Raw genomic sequence first — 14,504 nt, 5'->3', positions numbered from 1 at the left:
CCAGTTGGTCAACACAAATTAGATTCGATGAGTTTAAAAAGAAGACTCAGTTGGGGGTGGGGCATGGGGAAGAAAAGGTGGAAAGGGTGGTTATGAACAAAGACAGGGGGTGGCATGTTCGAAATACATTTCAAGAAACTCAAAGAATTAGTAAAAATGCTGTTTTTAAACAGGACTCTGGGGCTACATAAATGTGTCAGTGGTGTAACCCACTTGCCACTCATCTAGAGAAAGAAGGTTCAGTTCCTGGCACCACACAATGGCTCACACCATCTATAACTCCAGTTGCAGGGGCCTGCCTGATGCCCTCCTCTGACCTGAGGTGACACCAGCACATATATAGTGCATGCACATGCATGAATGCACTCATACAAAGAAGAACACACACACACACACACACACATTATTTTTTTTAAGTAAAGATCAATATAGATGCAGATGCTTGCAGCCAACCATCAGACTGAACATGGGGACTCTAATGGAGGAGTTAGGGGAGGACTAAAGGAGCTGAAGGGGTTTACAATCCCATAGGAAGAACAACAATATCAACCAACCAGACCCCCCAGAGCTTCCAGGGACTAAGCCACTAACCAAAGAGTACACATGGAGGGATCCATGGCTCCAGCTGCATATGTAGCAGAGGATGGCCTTGTCTGGCATCAATGGGAGGGGAGGCCCTTGGTCCTGTGGAGGCTCGATGCCTCAGAATAGGGGAATGCTAGGGTGGTGAGACGGGAATGGGTGGGTGGGTAGGGGAACACCCTCATAGAAGCAGAGGGGGGGAGCATAGGACAGGGGGTGTGCGGAGGGGAAACTGGGAAAGAAGATAACATTTGAAATGTAAATTAAAAAATAACCAATTAAAAAAAAAAGTAAAGGGCTCCAGAAGCTCTTGCTGACATCATGAGAAGCAGAAGCAGGCCTTCCAGTACACAAGGATGGGGCTGGGGCTGGGGCTGGGGCTGGGGGATGGCTATTATCCCAAATGCCAAAATTCCAACAGTAACAACAACAATGACTCTGTGGTGAGGCTACATAGTAACTCACAAAGAGTGGGCAACTCAAGAAACTGTGCACCCGTTAAATGAGAGCATTAACAAAGAGACAGAAATGATGGAGCTGAAGCAGACGGAAACTGGAACTGAAGAATACAAAGCCCGAACGAGAAACTTCACAGCAGAGCTGGCCAAGCAGAAGAGTCAGCAAAGACAGAGTTTACAAAACTAATGGTGCAGAGGAAAAAAAGGACGAAGGGCGGTGAAGACAGCCCACGGAGCCTGAAAACACCATGAAGAGAACAGCGTATACACATTTACTTCAAGAAGGACAAAGGAGCTACCTGAAGAAATACTGGCTGAAAACTTCCCAAGAATATAAAGGCAAATGAATGTCCAGGTTCAGCAAGCTCAGAGACTGCACTCTGATAAATAGAGAGAACTGCACCAAGGGACGACAGTACAGTCAAGCTGTCAGCATCCTTGGAGAGAGGAAGGCTACCGAAAGCAGAGAGAAGTCACATGCACACATACGCATACATGCACACACGTGAGCACATACATATACACACTCACACACACATGTTCATACATGATCACACACACACTCACATATGCACACACGTGTGCACATACATATACACTAACACACATGCAAACATGCTCACGTACATGCGTATACATGTTCACGCATGATCTCTCTCACATACACACACACACACACACACACACACAAGCTCCTACCTGACTATCAGCAGATATCTCAGCAGAGACATTGCAGGCTGGTGGTGGATTTGAAATTGTAAAAGCAAAAGAATTATCTACCAAGGATACCACACCTGCCTAGCAGAACTGCCATTTGAAAGTATAAGAGAAATTAAGACTTTTTAATAAGTTCAACATTATTTCTCCTGCTTGACTTGCTGAGGGAAGTCTTTCATCTTAGAGTAAAAGGGTATAAAAACCAACAAAAGACCATACAAGAATGTAAAATTATCTGGTAAATGAAACACTCGGGCACATATAGAATCCTGTAGTAAGGTAATATTTGTGTGTGAGTCACTTTGGTTTCTGGGTAATGACACCAGGGCCAACAGTCATCGGTAGCCCATATGACAGAAATGTGGGCCTCTAAAATAGCTTGTAAATTCTTCGTTGTCACTCAGGAAAAAGCTCAGTAGCCTGGATCACATTTGGGTTACACTATAACTCAAAGTATGCCAAACAATTATATATTTATATCTATGGATATGCAGTATGAAAAGAGGCAGGGGACATAGGGGTATGGCTCAGCTGACACAGGGCTCTCCTAGCATGTGATCCCAGCACTTAGGAGGGTCAGGAGTTCAAGGTCAGCCTTGGCTATACAATGAGTTCAAGGTCAGCCTAGAACATGTGAAACACATAAAAAAGTTTATAAACAGGCAATTTGTGTCAATAACAAGGAAGAGACAGAGAACAGATATAACAAAGGTCATTTCCATGGCTTGAACTGGAGGTAAGAGATCAGTGTTAGATAAACTGTTGTAACTGTACTTACTATGTTTCAAGTAACTACAACGATCATATAAAGAAAATCAAAGTACGTAAGTATTAAAAAATCAGTAGAAACTAAGAATGTTTCTGTAAGTATGTGAGCAAAACTTTAGTTATGAGTAACACAGGAGAAGAAAGGCCTCAAAATTACATAGGAGAGGACATAAAAACTCATGACACAGAGTAAAAGCATTATAATTATGAGAGGCTGCCACAGGTATATGCCAGCGATCTGAATTAGCTTAGAAGAAAATACACATTCCTAGAAAGATGTAAATCACCCAGACTTAAGTACAGACAAATAAGTTTACACATGACTGCAACAACTAATAGGGGCTGGAGAGATGGCTCAGCAGCATAGAGCACTGGCTGCTCTTCCTGAGATCCTGAGTTCAATTCCCAGCAACCACATGGTGGCTCACAACCATCTGTAATGGGATCTGATGCCCTCTTCTGGTGTGTCTGAGGACAACAACAGTGTACTCATATACATAGAATAAAATAAAAACATCTAAGAAAATAAAAGTGTTGGGGGCCGACTTTTAGCAGAAAGCGGCTATCAGCTTTGCAGCCATCTTGAGCCATATACCCTGACATGAGACTTGGATTACAATAGCCTACAACAGCTGAGCACACTCTGATAATCTTGGTTTAGATACCTTGAGATTAAAGGTGCGTGAGATTAAAGGTGCGTGAGATTAAAGGTGTGTGACTTAAGAGTATGACTTAGAAGTATAGAGATCAGAGTTAGAGACAAGACCTAAGGGCATGATTAAAGGTGTAACTTAGAGGCGTGGCTTAGAATCAGAATATAGAAGACAGAACCAGACATCAGACTAGAGAGAGAGATTCATACACATCAGACATTAGGTAGAATCTGCCCTCACCCTCGCTCTTGCTGAAACCCGACCCGCAGACCGGAGCAGCTTGGGCCTGGATACAGTGGCCACCCAAACGTGGGTCGGCCCGGGCCTCAACATTTTGCCTGGGCTGCAACATCTATTTTGGCCACCCCAACGTGGGGCTAGATTGGACCCCAACATTATTTTAGCGCCCAACGTGGGGCTAGTGCGGTCCCCAACATAAAAGCAAAGAGAAAAACAAAGTAAAAGAAACAAAAACAACAAAAAACTTCTCGAAGGTCTGGGGATATGGCTTTGGTTGGTAGAACGCTTATCTGGCAAGCATGAAACCCTGGGTTTTATCCCCAACACCACATAAAACTGTGTAGCAGTAAATGCCCATAATGCCAACACTCAGAATGTGGAGAAAGAAGGATTTGGGTTTCAGATCATTCTTGGCTATCTGCTAAGCCCAGGGCCAGCCTGGGCCACATAAGACACTGTCTAGGATGACGACACAAGTGAAACCCTCTGTGACTTCCTTACAAGCTGAGTAGAAAGTCCAGGACCAGAGAGAACTTCACGAAAGAATTTTGAGTAACATTAAAGATTTAACTGATTTTTTTCTCAGTCTCCCAAGAAGATGACACAGAGAGAATTCTTTCGCACACAGTCTGTGAGGCCAGCATTCCCCTGAGGTGAAAATCCAAAGCTTCCCTCTGCTCACCAACAGGCAGGGCTGCCCACTAACTATCAGCAGAACACTGGAAACCCCAGTTGTAGCCATCAGACATCCAAGAGTTAAAAGTATCCAAGGACATTGAATTTGCCATCTAACTGTGTTGCTTCTTACACACACACACACACACGCACACGCACACGCACACGCACACGCACACGCACACACACGCACGCACACTGTGTAAGTGCGCTCAGCCCAGGCTCCCCTGCGCCTTGTCATAGTCCAGGCTGACCTCAAATTACATATCCTCTTGCCTCCTAATACTGAGATGGTAAATTTGTGCCACTACGCTCAGGTAAATTTGTAAAACATGATGCTGGTGTCACGTCCCTGTGTCATGCCTTATGTAACTCCACATAAAAACCACTATAAATAATAAATGATTTCAGCAAAATTACAAGATTAAAAAGAAAATCAACACATCATCTCTTCTACTCAGTAACAATAACCAATGCCCCAAAACTCAAATTTCATTTTAATATCAAGGTGGCCAATGGTGGCGCATGCTTTTAATCCCAGCACTTGGGAGGCAGAGGCAGGCAGATTTCTGAGTTTGAGGCCAGCCTGGTCTAAAGAGTGAGTTCCAGGACAGCCAGGGCTACACAGAGAAACCCTGCCTTGAAAAAACAAAATACCCGCCACCCAAAGAACAAAAGCAAAACCCAAGCCAAAAAATCATTTTAATCTCATTTAGGAGACTGCTTAAAAGGCTAAAATACTTAGAAATAACTTAAGGAAGTGAAAGACTTATTCCACAAGTGCTGCGTGCTTATAACCCCAGAAGTGGGGCAACCCCAGGTCTGAAGCCAGCCTGCTGTACACTCAGCTACCTGAGTTTAAGCTCCATCAGCCATGTCAACAAGCCAGTCAGGGCAGGAGGAACTCTGTGGCTTGCTAGCTAGCCACCCATGCTAGCTGAGCTGACCATTTCCAGGTTCTGTGAGAGACTTGGCCTCAAAAAATAAGGTAACTATTAATTGAGGAAGACCCCCAACATTGACCTCTGGCCCCTAAGCACACACATGTACCATACACATACATATGACCTATACACACTCACACATACAGAGGCTTTCAGACCAGAAGAGATGCTCTCTAATCTACCTTCCCATCTTCCATATCCATGTGAATGTTTTAACATACACCTCTGAACCCAAACATCATTAAACTATATACAGAATGCCAAATCTATTCTGAGCGATATATGCCTGACTTTTACATTTGAAATGTTTTATAAGCGGAGTACATTTCTTTTTCTATTTTAATAAATGTATTTTACTTAAAAAAAAAAAAAAAAGAATTAAAACCACCAAACAAAAAAAGCTGAGCAAGACAAAAGAAACAACCCCAAACACCCTGTAAAAACCCTAACTCTGACCTGAATGTAGTAGACGCCCTTCTCCTGAGCATACATCATCAGAAAACAGTAATCCAGGTTCTGCTTGGTTCTCCATCTGAAATGAACAGCATCAGAGAATACATTAGGACTCAGACTCAAAGTCAACAAACTCAGATCATATGCCTGAACTTCACGTCTACTGTAACATACCCAGATAAACTCAGACACACATGAGAGACGGTAAAAGAGTGGCTTCCTCCAGTGCAGCCTTGATCACTGTGAGTCCTAAGAAGACTGACCCTCCAGATACGCCGTGCACAGAGGCTCTCCACTGAAGGAAATTTGGTCAACCCTACACACACATCCCCTTCTAGAGACAAAGCAGCATAGACAATGCTAACACATCCAGCAGTGTGCACACTTGCTGCGGTACTGATGAATGAACCCATGGCTCCATGCATAACACTCTGCTGAGCTACAATCCAGCATCTTCCAGACTGCCTCGTCCCACAGGCCTTTTCTTCAGTAATATCTTAACATCTCCTTGAATTAGAGCTGGGCCACGCCTGCCTTAGGAGCGTGAGGCTGGTGTCTAGAGTGATGAATTGAATACTGCTACAGATTGATAATTCATATTGAACGCCACTGCTCACCTTACTCTTTCCTTGGAGTCTCCGAAGGTCTCCTTCAGGTTTGTCAAGTCTGGGTAATAGCTTTCAGGAGGAGAGATTATTTCCAGCAGGCCAGAACTAATTTCTCTAGAAAACCTACGAAGAGAAAGGTTAGCTGTTATTATGTTAGCTCTGTGGGATGTCACTTGCCTCAATGCTTAATTTACTGATTTAACATGTAGCAGAAATCCTGGGTAAACTGCAGGCAGTGCCATCTTACAAGCAATCAATTTCCAAACCGAAGCAAATCAAGCTCCCACAGAAAGCAGGGAACTGGAGGGGGGATAAAAGCAATAAACGAATCTGTATGCTTATCCAAAATATATTATGTATGAAAAATCACAGCTCTTGGATTTTTCTGGGCTGGTGAGATGGTTCAGTCACTAAAGGTGACTGCCCCCAAGCCTGGTGGACAGACTGAGTCCAATGCCCAGAAGCCACATTACAGAACTAGAGACTAGCAAATGTGTCTCTGAACTCCACACGCCCGCACGCACGCACGCACGCACGCACGCACGCACGCCTTGGCACATGTGCGCATATACTAACAAAGGAATGAATGTGAGTTTTTCAAATTTAAAAACACAAAGCTCGTCGGTATTCAGGAAGCTTCAGTTGTAGGCTACAGGCTCTGTGTCACTTCAATACAGGGTTTTAAAGCTGAGGACAACTTGATCCCTCTTGGGAATATTCAGTGGGACCTGGAGACATTTTGGTTGTCACAACTAATGACAGTTCTACTGACATCTAATGAGCAGATGCCAAGGGACCTGACACACACCCTATTATGCCAAGAGCCTACAACCAAGAATCACCTCGGCCGGTCAGTGGTGCCTGGGCTGAGAAAGTCTTTCTGAGGCTCTCGAGTCCGTTTTCACTAACTAAATATAGTTTCTTTCACATTCCACACCTTGTCTCATTCTTGGGAACCTTCACTCAGAGCTCATGTAATGCCAGCTTTTGCACAAGTGCATGTGATTGCTCTTACTTCTGGCCTTGGTTTCCCTGCACATCAAGGAAGCCTGTAGAACTAACTGCCCCGAGGCCTATGGGAAGAGGAATGAGTCATTAGCACCCTGCTTTAAGGAGCCGCCACCAGCCTGTCTCTACAGACTACCAAGAGTGTATGTATGTAGCACTTGAGGACATTTTAAACACATGATAACCTGACCCTGAAGTATGCACAGCGTCTTTTTAAATCTCCAGCTTCCATATTTTGATTGACAAGGAGAAATTATTTTAAGTGTGGAGCTAGCAGATAACTACAGCCTCTAAAGTCTTTTCTAAGTATCTTTATTATTTTTAATTATGTTTATTACGTGGAGGAGGAGGTTCTGGGCTGGCAGAGGTAACAGATCTCCCTGAAGTAGTGTCAGGGGCATCAGGGACAATGAATCAAACAAAGAACCTGAACTCGGGTCGTCTGCAACATCAGCACGCACCTTTAACCACTGGGCCATCTCTCCAGTTCCCTACGTCTTTTCTTGTCAAGTAAAAATGTGGCCCCTAGGGGTAAAGTCAGATGAAATTCACTGAAGAAGCCCATCAGGTCTCCCTTTAACACCAGCAAATGAGAGCATAAAACACAGTAACACCTAAAACTCCCTGAGCTTTCCAGCTGTCCCCTGCTCGCAGTGACCTGGGCTCCAACCTTGACAGGACAGAAAGGCATGCTTAGGTATGGTTCGTCTTAACGTCTGTCCTGACAAGTTTGCTTGGCGAGGAGCGGTGGAAGACTCAAACAGTTCTGTACAACCATAACTGTCTCCTCACTTTCAAGACTAAAGTTTTAGTCTTGAAACTAACAAGTTTGTGGTGCTTCCTACAGATGCTATTCAAAGCCTTGCTACAGTGGAATGAACCAAGTTATCCACCAGACTCGTGGATGTTTGCACAGCTGTGTAATGAGACCATAAACGATGCTGACAATAATTAACAGAGGAATGAGTTAGAAAGGAAAGAATCTGCTTTTAACAGAAAGACAAAGATAATAGTCATGAAAACAGTTTCATTTCTGTACTTCAGAAAACTTACTCTTTCTCCAGGTTGGCAACAACGCTGTGAACATAATCAAGATCTGTCTGGGAAAGAGAAAAAAGGTATGGTTTTTATTTCACTTTGCAAAAGATTTTTATTTTATGTGTGTTAGCCTGCCTCTGTGTGTGTGTGTGTGTGTGTGTGTGTGTGTGTGTGTGTGTGTGTGTGTGTAATACACATGCATGTTACTCTTGGAGGCCAGTAGAGGGCAGCAGATCCCCTGAAATTGGAGTAACAAATGCTTATAAGCCATGGAGCGAGCGCTGGGAGCTGAACTCAGATCCTCAGGAAGAGCAGCCAGTGCTCTTAACTGCCAAGCTGTTTCTTCAGCCCCTTCAACTTCTAACCCCAAACTCAAAGTGGGCCAAATGATGAATCACACACCGGAAATACCATTTTAACTTTTTAGACACTTGCTCTATGGAACAGCACCTCTAAATGTCCTTAGGTACTATTACAGAAAGCAAACATGTACATTTTATTATTTGATTTACTAGAAAAAGTGAACATGAAGCAATTCACATTCTCCCGAAGCGTCTGAGCCTTAAGTGTGCATGTGCACAGCGGGGAAGCAGCCTGCTGTGCTGAGACTCAGGATTCACCTCTGCGGCCACACCTGGGTTGCTTCTCTGAACTTTTATGTTCTCTTCTATTAAGGCGGGAGAGGGGGAAGGGGGAAGACACCTCAGGGACATCATTAAATAAACCTATATAATAAAAAGTAGCACCATACTATATTATTATATTGAATTATATTAAATGAACCTATATAATAAAAAGTAGCACCATATTGTATTATTATATTGATACTGAGAACTCAGATCAGGAGGATGAGAACCACAATTTGAACTAAAGGGTATGTTTCAATTATAAGCAATTAAAAATCTAGGCTGGGAATGTAGCTCAGTGGTAGAGCCGTTGCCTTACATGAACCAAGCCCTAGGTTTGATCTGCAGCACCACCAAACACACACACACACACACACACACACACACACACAACAACAACAACAACAACAACAACAACAACAACAACAACAACTAAAGTCCAATATGATTGTCTTAGTCAGGGTTACTATTGCTGTAATAAAACACCACAACCAAAAGCAAACCAAGAAGGAAAAGGTTAATTCAGCTTAAACTTCCATTCACAGTTCATCACTGAGGGAAGTCAGGGCAGGAAGTCAAACAGGGCTGGAACCTGGAGGCAGGAGCTGATGCAGAGGCCATGGATGGATGCTGCTTACTGGCTTGCTCCTCTGGGCTTGCCCAGCCTTCTCCCTTCTATAATCCAGGATCACCTGCCCAGGGGTGGCCCCACCCACAGTGGGTTGAGACCTCCTGTACTGATCGTGAAAATGCCCTATAGACTTGCCTACAGTCTGGTCTTATTGAGGGTCTCCCCTCTCCAGTGACTCTAGCTTGCGTCGAGTTGACATAAAACTAGCCAACACGATTCTCTATCCACTTGAAACTCAGTGACAACTTAAATATTATCAACTCCTAAGCACAAGACCACAGACCAAACCCCTTTCCTCTCCCCTTAGATGAGCCCAACTGCCAGCAACCCTTTATTAAATAAGCATCCACATACATGCTTGACCGAAGAGCATCTGAGGCTATGATTTTGGAGACTGTAACCAACCATAGTTTACATAGACCACAGTATGCTCCGAAACATCCTGAAACTCAGTTTGATGAATACTTGGTAAACTATGGACACAAAGGAATACCAAGAGGCAAAGCCTGCCCTCCGTTCCTGGCAGGCTGATCTGAAGCCAAGAGCCAGCAAGAATTTCCTGTGAACACAGTTCTGCTCCGTGACCTTTAAGCCGGTTTATGAGCAATATATAACACAATCATACCGAGCACTTCTCACTACCCTTACCTATTATCGTATCTAGAGAAAATCTGTTTAAACAACTGTGACTAGTATCTTCTGGGATGAGAGTTGAACCTTTCTGGTATCTACTGGAGATGGGGGGTGGGGGGTGTGGAACTCCTCTGAAGAAAGCTCAACCCATGAGCAGTCTGAAAGCACTGGGCCACACATTAGCCAGGTCTTTTTGGTGGGATGGTGGGACTCCTGGCCCCTCCCTCTGTGGCTGGGGTCACACTGCTGGGCTCTCAGCTGCTCACTGGGTCAAGCATTTTGCCTAAGACATTTTAAACCGCACAGAGAAACTGTAATGAAGGAAGAGTAACCACTCGTCTGTGAACTGCAAACTGGAATATGCATGTCCCAGGGACTGGGATGCTTGAACAGCGGAGAATAGCATAAAAGGCAAAGAAGGGCTGGAAAAGACTTAGTCAATAAGCACAAGAACCAAAGACTAGATCCCTAGAAAGGGGCAGAGGAGCAGGTACAGCAGCACTTGCCCCAAGTCCCAAAGCTCAGGATGAGAAGGCAGAAGGAACCCGTCTCACTAAGTAACTGAGCTAGTGAGCTCCAGGCTCCGGGGCAGAGCCTACCTGTCTTTAAAAGCTAAGGTGGAGGGGCTGGAGAGCTGTCTCAGAGGTCGAGAGCACTGACTGCTCTTCCAGAGGTCCTGAGCTCAATTCCCAGCAACCATATGTGGTTCATAACCATCTGTAATGTGGTCTGGTACCCTCTTCTGACATGTAGACAAATATGCAGGCAGAATACTGTGTATATCACCATCATCATCATCATTGTAAAAAGCTAAGGTGGAGTGTGAGAGGAGACACCTGACTTTAACCTCTGGCTTATACATGCCCTTTAAACCTAGGACTTGGAGGCAGAGGAGGCGGAGAGGCGGAGAGGCGGAGAGGCGGAGAGGCGGAGAGGCGGAGAGGCGGAGAGGCGGAGAGGCGGAGAGGCGGAGAGGCGGAGAGGCGGAGAGGCAGAGGCAGGTGGATCTCTGTGAGTTGGAGGACATTTTAGTCTACAGAGGTCCAGGCCAGATAGGACCACACAGTAAAATCTTGTTGGGGCGTGAGGTGGGGGAAGAAGGAAAGATATCAAGCAAACAAACAACTCAGAAAGAGATATTTCTTCTATGTGTTGAAATATGGATGAATCCTGAAGACACATTATATAAAAGAAATCACAATGCAAAGGACCCTATATAATGTCCAACTGTATTTACAAGAAATATCCCAACAAGAAACCTACAGGAGCAGGAAGCAAAGGGGCAGCTGGCTTGAGCTGAGGGAAACAGAGAAGTGGGGTTTCTTTTTTTGGGCTGTGAAACCATTCTAAAGCACTGGGCATGGCAGCCCCCAGCTTGACTGAAATGGGTGAGCTGAATATAACGCGAACTGCACACAGAAAAGAAAAGCGTTCCATGCTGCACCTACAGCCACGAGGAAGGTCAAGGTTGCTCACTTTGCTCAAGGGTGGACAAACAAAAGCTGAATGTATATATGCACGGGTGGGGCCTAAGAGGCCGTGACATCAGCTGGAGTCAGAAGCTGCAAGTTCCTTTCTCCACCAGGAAAATTTCAACTGGCAATCTCAGAGACCCCAGTATTTGGAGAATTACTGAAGTGTGGCTCCTTCCTTTAGCGCAAGGCCACATGGAAAGGAGGTCCCTAGGTTCATTTCTAGATGCCCTGGCATCTCGAGACATGTTCCAGGAAGCCCATTCTAGTCTCATCTTGGGGACACTGGCTTTAATAACATAACTATAGCAGCTAAGAAGGACGGAATCAAGAGAAAGGAAGTAGAGTCACAGTGGCAAGCACTGTCATGGTGTCATGGTTGGTAGCTCTGTGTAACTGCTGTCTACAGCACCTGATTGAACAGCTGGCATGGTAGCCCGCTCAAAGCTGAACTGTCACTTTCAGAAGCACTGAGAAAACTCAGCTTACCCTGAGTTCCTAAACAGCTGGTCTTCATGCCTAGTCAGAGCCCATCCCAGGGCCTTACCCCAGCAAAGAGACGCTCACCTCTGTATGTCACCATCACACAGCAGACATGTTTGTCCCAAGCAGCCAAAGCAGCAGCTCCTGTCAGCCAAAAAGCCTTCCAAAGACCTTGCTTAGGGACAAGATTCCCAGCCCCACACTCTCCACAGTGGCTCTGGGCCACTGCTGTATGAACTTAGACAGTGTATACCAAACCACACCGCAGCTGCATCCTGGAAGCTGTCTCCAAGCACGCATTTTTAAGGAGCACAGGCTGTCTGCCCACTCATTCTGAACAGCAGCTCTGCCTAACCTGGGATCTTGGCTTACACCTCTCTCCAGCTGCACATTACAATTAGTTTGATTATAAGTGCTTGGGCCAGAAGTTGCCACAGGACCAACTTGCAAGACACCCAAGCAGAGACTGGGACAACTTTGTCCACACTGTCACCAGATGGCCCATGCTACCCAAATAGTGTTCCCCTGCTAAGCAACACCAAGAATGGCCAGAAGAGGGCGCTGTTTCCAAATCACAAAAACTCCAGGGACAGAGGGATGGGGTGGGCATTTCCACTGCCACTGCCTGGCGAAGGCTATGACAGTTCCAATAGTGAACTCTACAGAAAGAGATCTACCAAACATGGCTGTCGAAGAATTCAAAAGAATCTTCACAACAATATGCAGAAACAAATCTGCCCATGCATGGTGATTCAGGTCTATAATTTTAGTTACTCTGGAGGTTACCTAAGTTCAAGGCCTAAGCAACTTAGTAAGACCCTGTATCAGGAAACTAAGAGTCTCAGTGCATATGCCAACATCCATGTACCGACAGAAGTAGTCACCAGTGAAATCCAACCCCAACTATCAAAGCTCAAAAACAAAGGAAAAAAAAATCCCGAAAGCAGAAAGAGACGAGAAATCTAACGCATATAAAGAATATCAATACAGCTATTAGGAGATTTCTTAACAGGAGCACTACAAGACAGGACAATGACGTAATATATTCAAGGAACTGAAGGGGAAAGAATGGCAAGAACATCCTGCAAAGCTGCCTTTCAGAAATGGAGAAACAGGACTGGCAAGGTGCCTCAGTGGTAAGGCATCGTGCTGCCAAGTTTGAGTTCAATTCCCAGGGAAAGGGAGAATGGGCTCGTGGAGAACCCATCCCCAGAAGCTGACCTCTGATTTCCATGTGTGCAATGGCTCAAGCATGACCACCCATACTCTGTTCACAGCACAAATGTCTAAACTTTATATAAACAAACGTTCTTTGAGCTGAAATGAAAATCTTCCAATCATTAGGGGCTACAGAGATGGCTCAGTGGTTAGGAGTGCTGGCTGCTCTTCCAGGAGACCTGGCTTTGATACCCAGCTCCCACATGGTGCCTCATAACTGCCTGTAACTAGTCCTAGGGCATCTGATACCATCTTTTAGCCTCCTCGGGCACTAGGCATGCAAGGAGTAAACTTACTAGCAGGCAAACACCCATACACATTTTTTAAGGTACAGAAGATATCAAAGAACAAACTTGGTGGTAAATGGCACATGACGCATTCTCTCGGCTTGTGATGGTATTTGTAAAACAATCAGCCCTTCGTACGAAGTTTATTAACTATAGTGAACGTAAACCACCCAGGAAACACTAGGAAATGGCGGAAGGTCTCCAATCAGAGGCGCATGGGCGTGCACCAATGTGGGGCTGTCAGGTTGTTCTATGGGAGCCTCACAGAAACTGCAAAGCAAAAACGCATCAGAAGAGGCAGGAAACAAAACCAGAAAGCGTTCAGAGTGCTCAACTACATGAAACCACAAAGGCAGGCAGTAACACAGAACACAGTGCCAGCTGAGCCAGAAAACAATGAGAAAGATGGCAGAAGGAATCCTTACCTATCAGTGAGTGCTGTGAACAAACGGACTCGGGTTTCCAGTGAAAAAGAGTGACCAAGGGGATTAATTTTCTCTCTCTCTCCCTCCCCCCCCAACACACACACACACACACTCACATACACACACTCACATACACACACTCACATACACACACTCATACACACTCACACACACACACTCACACACATACACACATACACACACACAGTATGCTGCCTCATATTATCTTCGATTACATATACAGAAAGTAAGGAGATTCCAAAGATGCTCCAGGCAAAAGGAGACCAGCAGGGACCAGAGACTCCCTGTACTTTGGTAGTTAAATTTAGTAAATGAAGTAGACTGGAAAGACTATTTACCAGTCAAAGGTCATCATCAAGGCAGAGACAGGGAGATCTCTGAGTCTGAGGACCAGACTAGATGCCACAGCGCAGACCAGCCAGGGATACACAGTGACACCCTGTCCCAAGGAAAGGTTGTTACACAATGAGAAAGTGTATTTGTGTACAGCTTTAAATGCCCAGGGATTTCACGTCAGGCCGCATACCACACAGAAGGATCTGAAGAGGCCACTGAGGCTGGCCA

General features: G+C 45.1%; 1 protein-coding gene across 2 annotated transcripts in view; it reads right to left on the bottom strand.

Annotated features, from left to right (window-relative positions):
- The window catches only part of Mgat4a (alpha-1,3-mannosyl-glycoprotein 4-beta-N-acetylglucosaminyltransferase A), a 92,057-nt gene that overhangs the window by 14,989 nt on the left and 62,564 nt on the right, over positions 1-14,504 (bottom strand). For both annotated transcript variants that reach the window (XM_034521797.2, XM_076915044.1), the window contains exons 6-8: positions 8,160-8,206; positions 6,108-6,221; positions 5,494-5,569 (exon numbers count right to left, since the gene is read on the bottom strand). In XM_034521797.2, coding sequence (XP_034377688.1) covers positions 5,494-5,569; positions 6,108-6,221; positions 8,160-8,206 — 237 coding nt within the window. The remainder of the gene's footprint in view (positions 1-5,493; positions 5,570-6,107; positions 6,222-8,159; positions 8,207-14,504) is intronic.

Source organism: Arvicanthis niloticus, chromosome 17, assembly GCF_011762505.2.
Source record: "Arvicanthis niloticus isolate mArvNil1 chromosome 17, mArvNil1.pat.X, whole genome shotgun sequence".
NCBI lineage: Eukaryota > Metazoa > Chordata > Mammalia > Rodentia > Muridae > Arvicanthis > Arvicanthis niloticus.
This window is presented reverse-complemented; position numbering and strand designations above follow the sequence as displayed.